Source organism: Myotis brandtii, unplaced genomic scaffold (genome assembly GCF_000412655.1).
Source record: "Myotis brandtii unplaced genomic scaffold, ASM41265v1 scaffold797, whole genome shotgun sequence".
NCBI lineage: Eukaryota > Metazoa > Chordata > Mammalia > Chiroptera > Vespertilionidae > Myotis > Myotis brandtii.
In genome coordinates this window covers 620,463-634,367 of record NW_005371210.1, presented here as the reverse complement: position 1 = coordinate 634,367, position 13,905 = coordinate 620,463, and the positions used below count along the sequence as shown (strand labels likewise).

The 13,905-nt window shown below is 48.0% G+C and overlaps 1 protein-coding gene across 1 annotated transcript in view; it reads left to right on the top strand.

The window, feature by feature from the left end:
* WDR45B (WD repeat domain 45B) overlaps positions 1 to 12,761 on the top strand; it is a 36,569-nt gene extending 23,808 nt beyond the window's left edge. The window contains exons 4-12 of the mRNA XM_014531257.1: positions 2,411 to 2,486; positions 4,940 to 5,041; positions 5,209 to 5,296; positions 6,402 to 6,496; positions 8,596 to 8,786; positions 9,309 to 9,394; positions 10,372 to 10,473; positions 10,905 to 11,026; positions 11,433 to 12,761. Coding sequence (XP_014386743.1) covers positions 2,429 to 2,486; positions 4,940 to 5,041; positions 5,209 to 5,296; positions 6,402 to 6,496; positions 8,596 to 8,786; positions 9,309 to 9,394; positions 10,372 to 10,473; positions 10,905 to 11,026; positions 11,433 to 11,539 — 951 coding nt within the window. The 5' untranslated portion in view covers positions 2,411 to 2,428 and the 3' untranslated portion in view covers positions 11,540 to 12,761. The remainder of the gene's footprint in view (positions 1 to 2,410; positions 2,487 to 4,939; positions 5,042 to 5,208; positions 5,297 to 6,401; positions 6,497 to 8,595; positions 8,787 to 9,308; positions 9,395 to 10,371; positions 10,474 to 10,904; positions 11,027 to 11,432) is intronic.
* The last annotated feature ends 1,144 nt before the right edge of the window (positions 12,762 to 13,905 follow it).

Sequence of the window (13,905 nt, the reverse complement as noted above, 5' to 3'; positions counted from 1 at the left end):
CGCTGGCCTGGTCGCCCCACACAGCCTGCTGTTCAGTCGTTTGGTCGTCCCTCACTAACCCCCCCTGCCAGCCTGGTCATAGGCAGCCATCTTGTGAGGGCGTGAGGTTTAATTTGCATATTACCCCTTTATTATATAGGGTTTTTTTTCACATTTTGATCCCAGCTGTGGCCACTGGGTGATTTGTGCCGGAGGGGAGAGCTGGGAGGACTGGGATGTGGAGCTACGTCTCCGCTGCAGGTTTACGAGGTCTCACCATTGGGAAGAAAAGGAGGAGCAGCTGCTGCTCAGGGACAGGCCGCCAAGAACTTCTGCGTGGGCTTCGCAAGTTTTGTTTTTGGGGAGAATCAGCAGGTGCCGTAGGAGCCAGCGTCTGTGAAGATAATGTTGAATAGACAGTGCCGTGCTTGCCTTGCTCTCCTGGCCTGTGTTTACTCTGCTCGTGCTGTGCTAGGACCTGTGCACAGGGGTTGTGAAAGGAGAGCTGAAATATATCAGAAAAACCACGGTGAGGGGTGGCGGGTATGCAGGCTGTGAGGTAGGGACTAGACCAGTGATGGCGAACCTTTTGAGCTCGGTGTGTCAGCATTTTGAAAAACCCTAACTTAACTCTGGTGCCGTGTCACATATAGACATTTTTTGATATTTGCAACCATAGTAAAACAAAGACTTATATTTTTGATACTTATTTTATATATTTAAATGCCATTTAACAAAGAAAAATCAACCAAAAAAATGAGTTCGCGTGTCACCTCTGACACGCGTGTCATAGGTTCGCCATCACTGGTCTAGAGGTTTTCTTTAAGTTGAGAGGAGGCCAGTTTACTTCCAGCCTTGGCGGTAGGTCGTGGAGGAGGCGGCAGTTAGACCAAAGGTGGAAAGGTTGGGACAGGTGTGTATGACTTGGGCTAAATGAATGGCCACATGGGTGACCACAGGTGGTTTAGGTTTGGTCTAAGGGCAGGGGTTGTGAAGAAAGTAATAATGAGGTTCGAATGTGTTTGGGGCCAGATATTGGACTTTGGGCAATGATTTGTGGCTGAACATTGTGGGCTTAGATTACCAGAGGAAGGACAGTAGGTAATAAGTTTTTATAGTAACTAAGAACGCTTCAAGACATTAACAATGATATAACAACTCCTTAAGAAATATGCTTTCAGTGAAAAGAGATGTCTGGCTGATAGGAAGGGAAGGGAGAGAGAACTTTAGAAAAATACTCAACAGCAAGTGACTTGAAACCATTAGTGCAAGAAAATAATTCTTATATATGTACCTGCCTTAATGCCAAAGGAGTTTTCTTTATATTAAGTTTCAGTGTAATTATTGTGCTCAAATGATGCTAATTAAGAAACCAGTGACGTTTATAATTTTATAAAAGCCTCATTAAAGGTTATTTTTAAAATATTTTTTAAAACATTTTAGTTGATTTTTAGAGAGAGAGGAAGGGAGAGAAAGACAGAGAAACATAGATGTGATAGCAGAACATCAATGGGCTGCCTTCTGCATGCCCCCTACCAGGGATCAAGCCTGCAACGCAGGCATGTGCCCTGATGGGGAATCAAATAGGCAACCTTTCAGTGCACGGGATGACAAATGACACTGTTGTGCTAGGATGTGCACTTCCTATATAATGAAGAGTAATATGCAAATTAACCCTCACGCCCTCACAAGATGGCTGCCTATGACCAGGCCGGCAGGGGGGGTTAGTGAGGGACGACCAAATGACTGAACAAGCAGGCTACATGGGGCGACAAGGCTGTTAGGGGGCTTAGTGAGGGATGACCAAACAACTAAACAGCAGGCTGCGTGGGGTGACCAGGCCGGTGGGGGCGCCGTGAGGGGCAACCAGGCTGGCAGGGGGCCAGTTTGGGGGGGGGGGGGGGGGGGGGGGGGGACGGGGGGGGGGGGGGGGGGGGGGGGGGGGGGGGGGGGGGGGGGGGGGGGGGGCAGTTAGGAGTGACCAGGCCGGCAGGGAGAGGGCAGTTGGGGGTGACCTGGCTGGCATCAGGGGGCAGTTAGGGGTGATCAGGCCGGCACACAGAGGCAGTGAGGGGTGATCAGGCTGGCAGCGGGGACAGGGGTGACCAGGCAGTTGAGCGATTAGGAGCCAGCGGTCCAGGATTGTGAGAGGGATGTCCAAATGCTGGTTTAGGCCAGGATCGGGCTTAAACTGGCAGTCGGACATCCCCCAAGGGGTCCTGGATTGGAGAGGGTGCAGACTGGGTTGAGGGGACCCCCCCCCCCTGCACGAATTTTGTGCACCGGGCCTCTAGTCATTTAATAACTGCCCACAGGGAAGTGGTTGTGGCCTGTGAAAACCATGTCTGTGTGGTCTGTGCATCTGCTGGCATTCTTAGGAGTGGCCACTTTCTCTAGACCCAGCGAGCTGATTAATGTGTCTTTCACTTTAGGATGTTTTGCATGTGGGATGGAAAATGGATTCCGAGTCTATAACACCGACCCACTAAAAGAAAAAGAGAAACAAGGTAAGAAGTAACCAACATTTCATGGTTTCTCTCCTTTCCAACCCTCATAGTCTAAATTTTATCCTGTAGATGGAGGAGGCGGCGGGGGGAAGGGAGAGATGGACACAGCTGGTTTTGAGAAGTAAATATAGGGTCCATAGTCCTCCATCAACTTGGATGGAGCTGTTCTCTTTCTTTCTTTTTTTCTTTCTTTCTTTGAGCTTCTACGGTGCCTGGCTCTTGTAGGGCTAGGATACAGTGGTGACATCGTGGGCATTGGCCCGACTGATTTCTCCAGTGAATTGTCAACTTTGAAGCATCTGTCTTCTGTGTCTGGAGGAACAAGGTGTAGTTGATCTAGACCAGTGGTCGGCAAACTGCGGCTCGTGAGCCACATGCGGCTCTTTGGCCCCTTGCGTGTGGCTCTTCCACAAAATACCACGTGTGGGCGCGCACATACAGTGCGATTGAAACTTCGTGGCCCATGGGCAGAAGTCGGTATTTTGTGGAAGAGCCACACTCAAGGGGCCAAAGAGCCGCATGTGGCTCGAGAGCCACAATTTGCCGACCACTGATCTAGACCATTTTCACCCCTCGGTGAAGGTAATATTGTAGAGAACTCAAATGATGGGTTTAATTACAGCGGATGGGACTAACTCTTAGTGAGTGACCCACTTAGAAATATCTGTAGCAATAAAATTATGTTTTCATGGAGTACAAGCTGGAATCAGGAATTCTGTTATTAAAATAAAATAATGGTAGGCCTTTCCCATTTGACAGGAAAAATGTTAAATTTACTGATAGAATTTTTTCAATTTGTTTTTTCCTCCTACATATTTTTCTTAAGCTTTTAGTGTTTCCTGGTCCTGATGGGAGAATCAAGCACTGCCCCATGGATGAACCAATCTCAGATAATCCTAGGAAGAGAGAAAGATCCTTTTTCTTCCTGCAGTTGTAGTTGTGGTTTTTATTCAATGTACAAGTTACATTTTCTGATGCTAGAAATTTCTCATCTGTAAGAGGAAGTTACTGCATCCTGGTGCTCCATTAAACAGCCCCCTTTCATTTTAACAATACTCCACATTTTCAGATTTATTTTTTTTAAATAGTGGAACCCCTTTGTCAAAGGAAATCTTATGTACAGCCTGGTATGTAAACCAGTAAGTGGTGCTTTATATGTAGGAATTTCTTTTGTACCCTGATGTCTGTAACTTTCATTTATTGGAGGAAGACAGGGTAGCCTGGTAATGAAGGGCCAGACTGCACCACCCACATTGCTTAGAGCCGGATCTTGGCTCTGGCCCTTATCAGGTTGCTGTGTGACCTTGGGCAAGGCTTTCGCCTTCTCTGGGTCTAAAAGGAGGACAACTGCCTACGGTTATTGTGAAGAGGAATGAGGTGGAACATGAACAAGCACAGATTAGTGCTGGGCACACATGAAGCTCTGGGCAAGCGTGTGCCCCCACCATCTGCAGCGGCAGCATTGCTGGGGGACTCCTGTTAGTCGCCCACGCATCTGACATCTGTTCGTTTTGTTTGGATTGATAGTGAATTAAGACAACTGCTTTATACAGATAAATAGTTACAAAATATTTTGAAACAGCTTGACTTGCAAATTTCAGGATACTTTTTACTTAAATTGACTCAGAATCATGGAGAGGAGTTAAAGAGTTGATTACTAGCAGCAATAAAAGAGAACAAAATAATAATAGGCATGGAAGAATCTAAAAAATAAGCTAAGAGAAAGACACCACACATCCGTGCAGCTGTGACTGGACAGGTAGGAGCTGATTCTCAGGTTGACTTCTAATTTCTAGAGGTTTTGTACTCACTTGCCCTTTGCTGTGCCCTCACTAACCAGGAGCTCAAAGTCATTTCAGACCAGAGAGCAAGGCTGTGGAGAACGGGTGGGGCAGCCCTGCTCTACGACAAACAGCACAGTGGTGGGACCTGCGTCTCCGAGCCCCGACACTTCTCACTGGGGCTCGCTCCACCTTCCTGAGAGAGCACCGTCTTCTGTCCTGGAGGCCATTGAAAATCTGACATTTATTTTCCTCTTAATATAGCTTATGAATATTTTTGAGCATTTCAAACTTTAGTGGAAGAAGTGTTTAAATGATTTTTAAAAACTCGGTTTTTGCATTAAAGTGTTTAGCTTGCTTTCTCAGCTTACAGGTTTTGCTATACCATAAAATACGAATTTAGATATGTCATATTTTGCTATATTGGCTTCTTAGGGTGCTACGTGCTCAGCGTTTATGCATGAAAATAGTTGATGGGTGACAGGATGCTGAGAGATGTCTGTAGCTCGTAGCTAATTATTTTCCTATTCAGTCACCATTCTCATTTCTGATGGTAGCTAGATACTTTAAGTTGCTGATTAAAGTCAAATGCCAACTGTTAGTTTCACCTCTTTTTCCTTTTTTTTTAAATTATAAAATATACATACTAACTTCTTTTTAATATCATTTCAGAATTTCTGGAAGGAGGAGTTGGCCATGTTGAAATGTTATTCCGCTGCAACTATTTAGCTTTAGTTGGTGGTGGGAAGAAGCCAAAATACCCTCCCAACAAAGGTAAAGTCATCGTGTATTTAATAATTGTGTCTAATAAAAAGTCCTGAGGGGGTGGGTTTAGACCTGGGAGTGAGAGAACCAGCTCTGCCTGGTCAGGTGACTGGTGTAGGATCCCTTCAGAGTGGCCTGCTCAGTATTGTGTTCATCCATTCTTTCTGATATTTCAGTGATGATCTGGGATGACCTGAAAAAGAAGACTGTTATTGAAATAGAATTTTCTACAGAAGTCAAGGCTGTCAAATTGCGGCGAGATAGGTAGGTTTGGTATCCAATTTCTAAAAGTGGAATAGTCACTTTCTCAGAAGGTGGCCGAAATACTTTTATGTTGAAGGAAGAAAGTGTTCAGGAAAATGATGTATTGAAATATGATGGCTACAATAAAGAATTTTAAAAAATTAATGACACAATAAATGGAAACCTCATGAATGTATGACAGGGAAAAAAAATGTGATGACTGTGGTTTATGATCCAAAGGACATAGGATGATTTATGTTACTGCAAGGAAGGCGGTGAATTTTATTGGCCTCCGATGGTCCTTTTGAGGTCAGGGGTCAGGGGTCAGGGGCATAGATGAAACGCACCTGCCTCGGCCTGGCGCTGCCCTCAGTGGCTCTCAGTCCTCAGGAGAGCGGTCTCCACCCAGCAGGTGCTGACGGAAGACACAGGTTTGGAACCAGCTTTTCCAAAAGCTGTCTCAGTACCTGTGCTCACTTTGGAGATGCAGGAATAGTTGGAAACTCCTTATGGAGATGGTGTCTCCCCTTGTTGAGAGCGGGTTTCTTTCTCAGCTGTTGCCTTCAGAGTGTTTAGGGCAGTATTGTGGGTAGCAAGGTAGAACAAAGCTTCCCTAATTTGGATTTAATTTGATAGGGTTTACATATTCAGCTGTGGAGAACAAGACACTGAACAAGATGAATGTCATCCCTACATTCTTAGGTTTGTTATTTCCAGAGACCCTTAGTGATGCAAATAGTGGAGCCAAATCCAGGACCTCCCACTTCCTGGCATTTCTAAAGTATCCAGACCGATCTGAAAGCACAGAAATGTCATTTCAGCCCCTTGTATTCTACTTGGTTCTTACTCCAGGTGGACCATTTGATAATATCTCTTTAAATCTCAGAAAGCTCATTAGCCAGCCTCTACCCAGGTGAGAGGCGTTTGCTCCTCGGTGCTGACCTCACCCTCAGGTTGCTCCTATGTGACTTGCTCCAAAGACCTGCAGGGCCCCAGATTCAAGCAAGAATAATCCTTTTATGGTGTTTAGAGTTTCTAAGGTTCAAAATGATAAGAGCAGATATCCCAAAATATTTGAGTTTTGTTTTGGGGGAGGAATTCTGATTTATTTTTTTTTTCTTTCTAGAATTGTGGTTGTTTTGGACTCTATGATTAAGGTGTTTACATTCACACACAATCCCCACCAATTGCACGTCTTTGAAACCTGCTATAACCCTAAAGGTAAGAGATTCAGAGGATGCCGAGACCTCCAGGCTGGTCTGCCTGAGGGCCTTGCTGCGTGAGGTGGTCCTGAGGTGTATTGGGGCACTTGCTCCCTCTACTTCAGTGGTTCTCAACCTTCCTAACACCACGACCCTTTAATACAGTTCCTCATGTTGTGGTGACCCCCAACCATAAAATTATTTTCGTTGCTACTTCATAACTGTAATGTTGCTACTGTTATGAATGGTCATGTAAATATCTGATATGCAGGATGTATTTTCATTGTTACAAATTGAACATAATTAAAGCATAGTGATTAATCACAAAACAATAAGTAATTATATATCTGTTTTCTGATGGTCTTAGGCGACCCCTGTGAAAGGGTCGTTCGACCCCCAAAGGGGTCTCGACCCACAGGTTGAGAACCGCTGCTCTACTTCCTCCTGGGCGACCCTTCCAAGGCCAGCCTCCTAGGCAGTGGCCCCTTTATCAGGGGCCCTCACAAGGCTCCAGGGAGATTGTCAGCCATTCGGGAGCTCTGTATGGGCCCTGGAATCTGTGTTTTTATTAAATTCTGAGGCGTTTCCTTTCCTTTTTCTTCTGGAGGCAAGATGCCTTGTGGCTGACTTTGTTATTCGTTAGAAGCTGCTGGGAATGTTGACACACAGATCTCTGTGTGGAGCCCTGCTGGGTAGCTGGGTGGGTGAGAGCGTCATCCTGATGCTCTAAGGTTGTGGCACGTAGCGGAGTCAGCCAGTGAGCGCATGAGTAAGTGGAGCAGCAGATCAACCTACCTCTAATCTCCCTCTCTCTCTACCCCCTCCCTCTCTCTTGGAAATCAATAAATAAAAAACTTACATTTTTCGTTTCTCCTGAATAAATACTGAGGAGTGTAATTGCTGGGTCATATTGTAACACACATCTAATTCTACAGAAAACTAGCAAATTTTGCACTCCATCAGTGATCTATGAGCGTTCCAGTTGCCAGCACTTGGTATTGTCAGTCTTTTAACTTTAGACGGTGTTCTAGGTGTGGTGGTATCTCCTTGAGGACTTGGGACGGGAGTGTCTCCATGTGCTTTATCGCCAGTTGTGTATCTTTAGTGTGAAGTATCTTCAGATCTTCTGCCCGTTTTAAAATTGTTCATTTTAATACTGACTGGAAAGAATTCTTGATATAATCTGATCAAATTAAGTGTGCCTGGCTGCTGTGGCTCAGAGGTTGAGTGACGACCTAGGAACCAGGAGGTCACGGTTCTATTCCAGGTCAGGGCACATGCCCGGGTTGTGGGCTCTATCCCCAGTGTGGGGCGTGCAGGAGGCAGCCCATCAATGATTCTCTCTCATTCTTGATGTCTCTATCTTTCCCTCTCCCTTCCTTTCTCTGCAATCAATAAAAACATACTTTTAAAAAATCAGATTAAGTGTAAGAATATTCTGGATTCCTTAGTCTGTTCCAGTGAGCTGTGTTTCTGTCGTCATGTCAGCACCATACTGCCTTGATTTTTGGAGCTTTAAAATATTTCTTGCAACTAGGTGGTATAAGTCCTCCAAACTTGTCCTTACTTTACATAAATCTTTTTTTGCTATTCCAGGATCTTTCCTTATAACTTTTAGTATCAGCTTGTCTCTTTCTTCAAAAAAGCTTGGGGAGATTTTAACTGTGAATGTAGATTCCAATCCATGGTCATAGTGTAGCTCCATCTATTAGAACTTTGGTTTTCCTTTGCAACGTGTAACAGGGTCTTAAATTCTGTTGTTGAATTTATTCTTAAGTATTTTGTGTTCTTTTGCTGTTGTTAATGGAGCAGTTTTCACGTTTTACAATTTTGCATTCTCAGTGCCTGACACCATGGAAGACAGACATTTGATAAAGTTTATTCAATAAGTTCAGCAAATGTTTCCAGTTATGAGAAGGTCTCATGGGAGGTAGTTTCACTTGGCCCTCTAGTACCCTTTTTTGATTCTGATACAAATGGAAACCCACAAATAATTCTCACTTTTTTCCTTGGGAACTGGAGAGCAGAGAGCAGGTTGGACAAGGCTTTGCATGTGGGAAAGCAGAGGCTTTGAAGATGGTTTTGAATCCTTGACAGTTTTTCTCTGTCTCTGTTTAGGCCTCTGTGTCCTGTGCCCGAATAGCAACAACTCCCTCCTGGCCTTCCCCGGGACACACACGGGCCACGTGCAGCTCGTGGATCTGGCCAGCACCGAGAAGCCGCCTGTGGACATTCCTGCCCACGAGGGCGTTCTGAGCTGCATTGCTCTCAACCTGCAGGGAACAAGAATTGCAACTGCATCTGAAAAAGTAAGGGTTGTGTCCCTGCCCTGGAGGGCGTGGTCCTGCCGGAGCCCACCCACCCCGAGGACCTCACGGATGGGCTCCGCAGGAAACAAGTGGTCGTTGACATGGCCGGTCCAGAGGTCATTGGACCTGGGCAGCCTCATCTGTGGGCAGAATTGCAGCCTTGCTTTTCCTAACTGGCTGTGGGGGTTACAGTGAAGGTGCCATTTCTTTAGACATGAGTTGACGGCACTCAAGGGACAGGTCAGCCTGGCCTCCGTGTGCTCTTGGGTGTCTGCAGGGAGCAGATGCCCAGGGTCAGTCAAGGGTCCCAAGTCTCTCACCCCTTGGACCTTGCCCAGAGCTGTCTCATCAAAGAGCCACCAGCCCATTCTTGGGAACAGTGGAGGGAAACGTCGGGTTTTAGATGATGTGGGTGAATTTGGGAGAACGGTTGTAGGGCTAGTGGTTTTGTGAATAGATCTCGGTGAAAAAACTAAAACGTTGTGAATCTTTGATAATGAAACACTTCACTGTTTTTCAAAGGGGACCCTTATAAGAATATTTGATACTTCATCAGGGCATTTAATCCAGGAGCTGCGAAGAGGATCTCAAGCAGCCAATATTTACTGGTAAGGGTGGCCGCGTTTCCACGGAGACAAGGCATGGCTTGGGTGGTGCATTGAAATGGGCCCCGTATGATGTGGAGCGATAGGCGAGACCCCTGGGCAGCTGGCAGGAGGCGGCTATGCTGTGTTGGTGGGGGGCATGTGTCGGCTCATTTTATTAGTACTAATTTTACCGTTTATTATGGGAATATGTACAAAAGTAGAAAGAGTATTATAATTACCATTAACCATCACCCTACTTGAGCATTTATCAGTATTGTCCCATTTTATTTTACCTCTTCACTTTCCCCCCAGCTTATTTTTCTGGGGTATTTTATGGCAAATGTTAGAGACCTGTTGGCTCCTCTGTAATTACTTAGCCGCCTCTGGGAGTCTGAGCTGCTTTCTCCATCGTAGCTGCTACCACGCCCCTGGTGTCGGCAGGACTGAGGTGCTGGACCCCTGGGTGGGCAGGATTCCATTCTTTGCATCTGTGGCTCTTGTAGGTGCTGAGCAGCATTTGGGTCTGGGAGTTAAGAACGTAATTCATATATAAACGTAGTGCGTGTGCCTGTGGGGCCTGTGGTGGCAGCATGCTCTCCTGTCTGTCTGCTCTCGGCCCCTCCCCAGCCCGTCTACCTCCAAAGGGGTAGCCTGCACTGCAGGGAGCAGGGTGGTTGGAGAGGTGGAGGTTTTCTCACCCAGTGGCGTGTGGGGCAGCCTCAGGCCCTGGGGCTGCAGGAAGTCCTCCCTGTCCCCAGCATCCAGCGTGTCTGTGCCCAGGGAGAGGCCTGCTGTGACACTGGGGTGCTGTGCTTTGACCCCGGGTTCCATGGTCGCGAGCGCTGTGGGCTTGTTCAAGGAGGGGTGGTCCTTACATTGCTGTCCTGAGTGTGGGACGGCCAAGGTGGCAGCTCGGCGGGCTTGTGGCTGTGGTTGGGGCTGGGGCTGGGCTCCTTGGCACCCACATGAGACCCGAGCGTTGTCCGATTTCTCTGCAGCATCAACTTCAATCAGGACGCATCCCTCATCTGCGTGTCCAGTGACCACGGCACAGTGCACATCTTCGCTGCTGAGGACCCAAAAAGGAATAAGCAGTCCAGGTAGGTTTCCAGAGCGAACGGACTCGCTGTTGCTTCATGGGGCAGAGCCGTGAGGCACCCAGCGGGGCTTCTTCATGGTCGTTCCTTTGATTCTTTGAAAACCAGTGCAGACGATTTGATACTTCCTGTTGTCCCCTCCTTAGAAAATGCCCGCTGAGGACGCAGGCACTCGGTCCTGCGTGCCTGTGGCTGTCCGTGTTCGCTGTGTTTAGAAATTTAGTGACAGTCGGGAGCCTGTGTCCCTTCTGGTGCTGATGGCTTCTGGGGTTATTATAAAGCCATTTGTAAGGCCTTCGTTTTTTCGTGTGAAAAACAAAAAATTAAAAGCAAAAATAGAATTCAAATTATTAAGGCTAAGACTGTGATAAACAGAGCGGTAGCTTTAAGATAAGTGAATGTAACTTCTTTTCTTTCCTTCCTTGTCCTCATAGTTTGGCATCAGCCAGTTTCCTTCCAAAATACTTCAGTTCCAAGTGGAGTTTTTCCAAGTTTCAGGTCCCCTCAGGCTCTCCATGCATTTGTGCCTTTGGAACAGAGCCAAACGCTGTCATTGGTAAGTGGTCCTGCCTGAGGAGAATGACAAGGCCCCCAGCCCCAGTGTTGGCTGCGCTAGCCCAGCCCTGCTGGGGGCCCCGTGTCCCCCTCGGTCTGCACAGCCACGTGAGATGTTACCAGCTCCCTGCCCTCCGAGGTTTCCCAGGAAGTCCTGCGGGCAGATCGGTTGTTTTTTTAACTGATGACCAAAGAGGGTTTTTCCCATGGCCAGCAGCACTCCCAGAACAGTTGGGACTCGGGCACCTATGTGCTCAGTAAGGATGGGGAGCCCTGGCCGTCCACAAAGCCATGTACAGTCAACTGCTTGGTGCTCCGCGTGGCCCTTTGCAGTTCAGCTGAGCAAGGGCTGCTTGCTTTCACTTTGTGGGAAGAACCGTGAGTAAGATGGTCTCCTTCTGTTGCAGCAATCTGTGCAGACGGCAGCTACTACAAATTCCTGTTCAACCCCAAGGGGGAGTGCATCCGGGATGTCTACGCCCAGTTTCTAGAAATGACCGACGACAAGCTGTGACTCTTCACCCAGAGTGCAATCAACACCCACGGCCGAGTGCCCCCAAAGTGCTGAGTGTGCCCCTCAAACTTCTGGGGCTGGTGCCGGCACCTTTGGGCCTTGTGGGTGACGGGCTGGAGGGACCGCTGGGGACCTTGGTCTCGAAGCCACATGTGGTTGTCTGTTTCCTAAGCAAGGCTTCGCATTTCCAGTATTAAAGGAAGGATGAGCGCCCGGGCATCGTGGACACTCGTGGCTCCGAGCGTCCGAGCCTGCCTGCCGGCTTGCTCCTGTAGTTCAGCCGTGACACTAGCCTCACTGGGTCACTGCTTCCTCCCACCTGCAGTCGGGGCTCCAAACAGACTTGGGGGCTGGGTTGAGAAAAGGATGGACACGTAGAAATTTGTTTTTGTCAACAGATTCCGTCGTTTTCACTGAGTCTATAATGGGGAAATGGACAGATGTATAAATGTTAGTTCTTATAACCAGATTTGAATAGAATAATCATACCAGCAGCTTGCCTTAGAAAAGGAGGAAGGAATTTTCTCCCGTTTGAACATGAAGAGCGACAGCTGTGAGTCCCGTCGTGGTCCCTGTGCCCACTGTCACCTGTGGTTAGGCTGTGCGCTCGTGCTGGCGGCCTGTCTTTCTGTTGGAGTCGAGGCAAACGGGGGGCCCCCCGGTGAGGAGGCCGCTTGTGCATCACCTGCGTCTCCTGGTGAAAACTCCCCGTTGTGTGCAGGGAACAGCAGTGCATAGACTTTACAGTGAGTCACAGAAGAAAGCGTCACTTAGAGGATCTGAAGGGAAACATCGACATCTCAGCGGAGCGGGGAGCCCTCCCTGCCACTTCCACTTCCTGCCTCACCACCTTGTCTCTCCCCAGCACTTGTAAGGAGAGCTGCACACTAACGTTGAGAGTGAGGGGCACATAACTGTACCGTTGGGTAACACGTAGCTGTGGGCTCAGTGTCAGTGCTGGTGGGGCTGCTTCTGATGTTCTCAAATCCCCTTTGAAGAAACTTCGCTGCAGGTTTGATTTCAGGTAGCAAACAGGATCTGCAGCGGCAAGTCCTCCGTTTGCCAGTTCTTTCACTGTCGTGTAATCAGCTAACTTTGTATGTGGGTTTCAATGTCAAGTATGCATGTTCCTTTCATGTGTATTTAATCATGAAATTTAATTTTGCACACTTATTTTTAATGTTTCTTTAAATAAAAGTGACTAATTTTGTTGTACTCTGTACCTCGCAAGGGAAAAGAATTGGATGTTATAAAACCAAGCCCCTGGTTTTGAGTATCTGGTTGAGTTGTGGGCTCCAGGGCTGCCCCACATGTCCTGCCCATTGGGCTGCTGTGGCGGAGACGGGGCTACAGGGCGCCCTGTCCCAGGCGGCGATGGCTTGGCGGCTCAGTTCCCTGGGGGCGCAGAGGTGAAGAAAGCTCTTGAGCGGTGTTCGTGGTCTTGTCAGGGAGGCTTGGCCCGTGGTCTCTAGGCCTGGACGCTGCTCACCGAGTGGTGTCAGGCTGCCCTGTCAATTTCACGCTCACTCAGCTAACACTTTAACCTCAACTTTAGGTAGGGATCGGAGGCGTCCTTCACATCCGTATAATTCTAGTTTATCTTTTCCCCAAGTACAGTCCCTCTGGTGTATCCAAGTATACATTAAATTGGGGGGATGTCCACAAAGGAAGCTTTGGAATTCTTGGTGCATGGAGAGCCTGGGAACTGGAGAGGAAGGCAGGGCAGACGGTGTGGCACACCTGGTACCGCCCAGTGAGAGCAGGTCCTGGGGCGAGGCCTTGCCTCCTTTAGGGAAGGACAGAGTCAGCCCCACAGCCCCTTTGGGCCCCATGGCGATTATCCCATTGTACCCGACAAGCAAAATCCCGCCACTCAAGACGATCCCTGCGAGGAGATAGGCAGTGTCCTTTAGCCTCTGGCCATTTTTATTTTTTTTAAATATATTTTGTTGATTTTTTACAGAGAGGAAGGGAGAGGGATAGAGAGTTAGAAACATCGATGAGAGAGAAACATGGATCAGCTGCCTCCTGCACACCCCCTACTGGGGATGTGCCCGCAACCAAGGTACATGCCCTTGACTGGAATCGAACCTGGGACCCTTCAGTCCGCAGGCCGATGCTCTATCCACTGAGCCAAACCAGTCAGGGCCCTCTGGCCGTTTTTATAGTTGGTTTTTAATGGGAGGAGCGGGAGGAGCACCGAAGAAAATGCAGCCATGCTGGGGTTTGAACATAGTTCTTTTGGAGAAGTGCTGTGAGATGCAGCTTTACGCTGTCGGCTGACTGATGCCCTCGGCCCATAAGCGGTGCCAAGGCCCACAGTGAGCCGCCGTGTGCCGGGCGTGTCCCCTCTCCTGATCCTGACG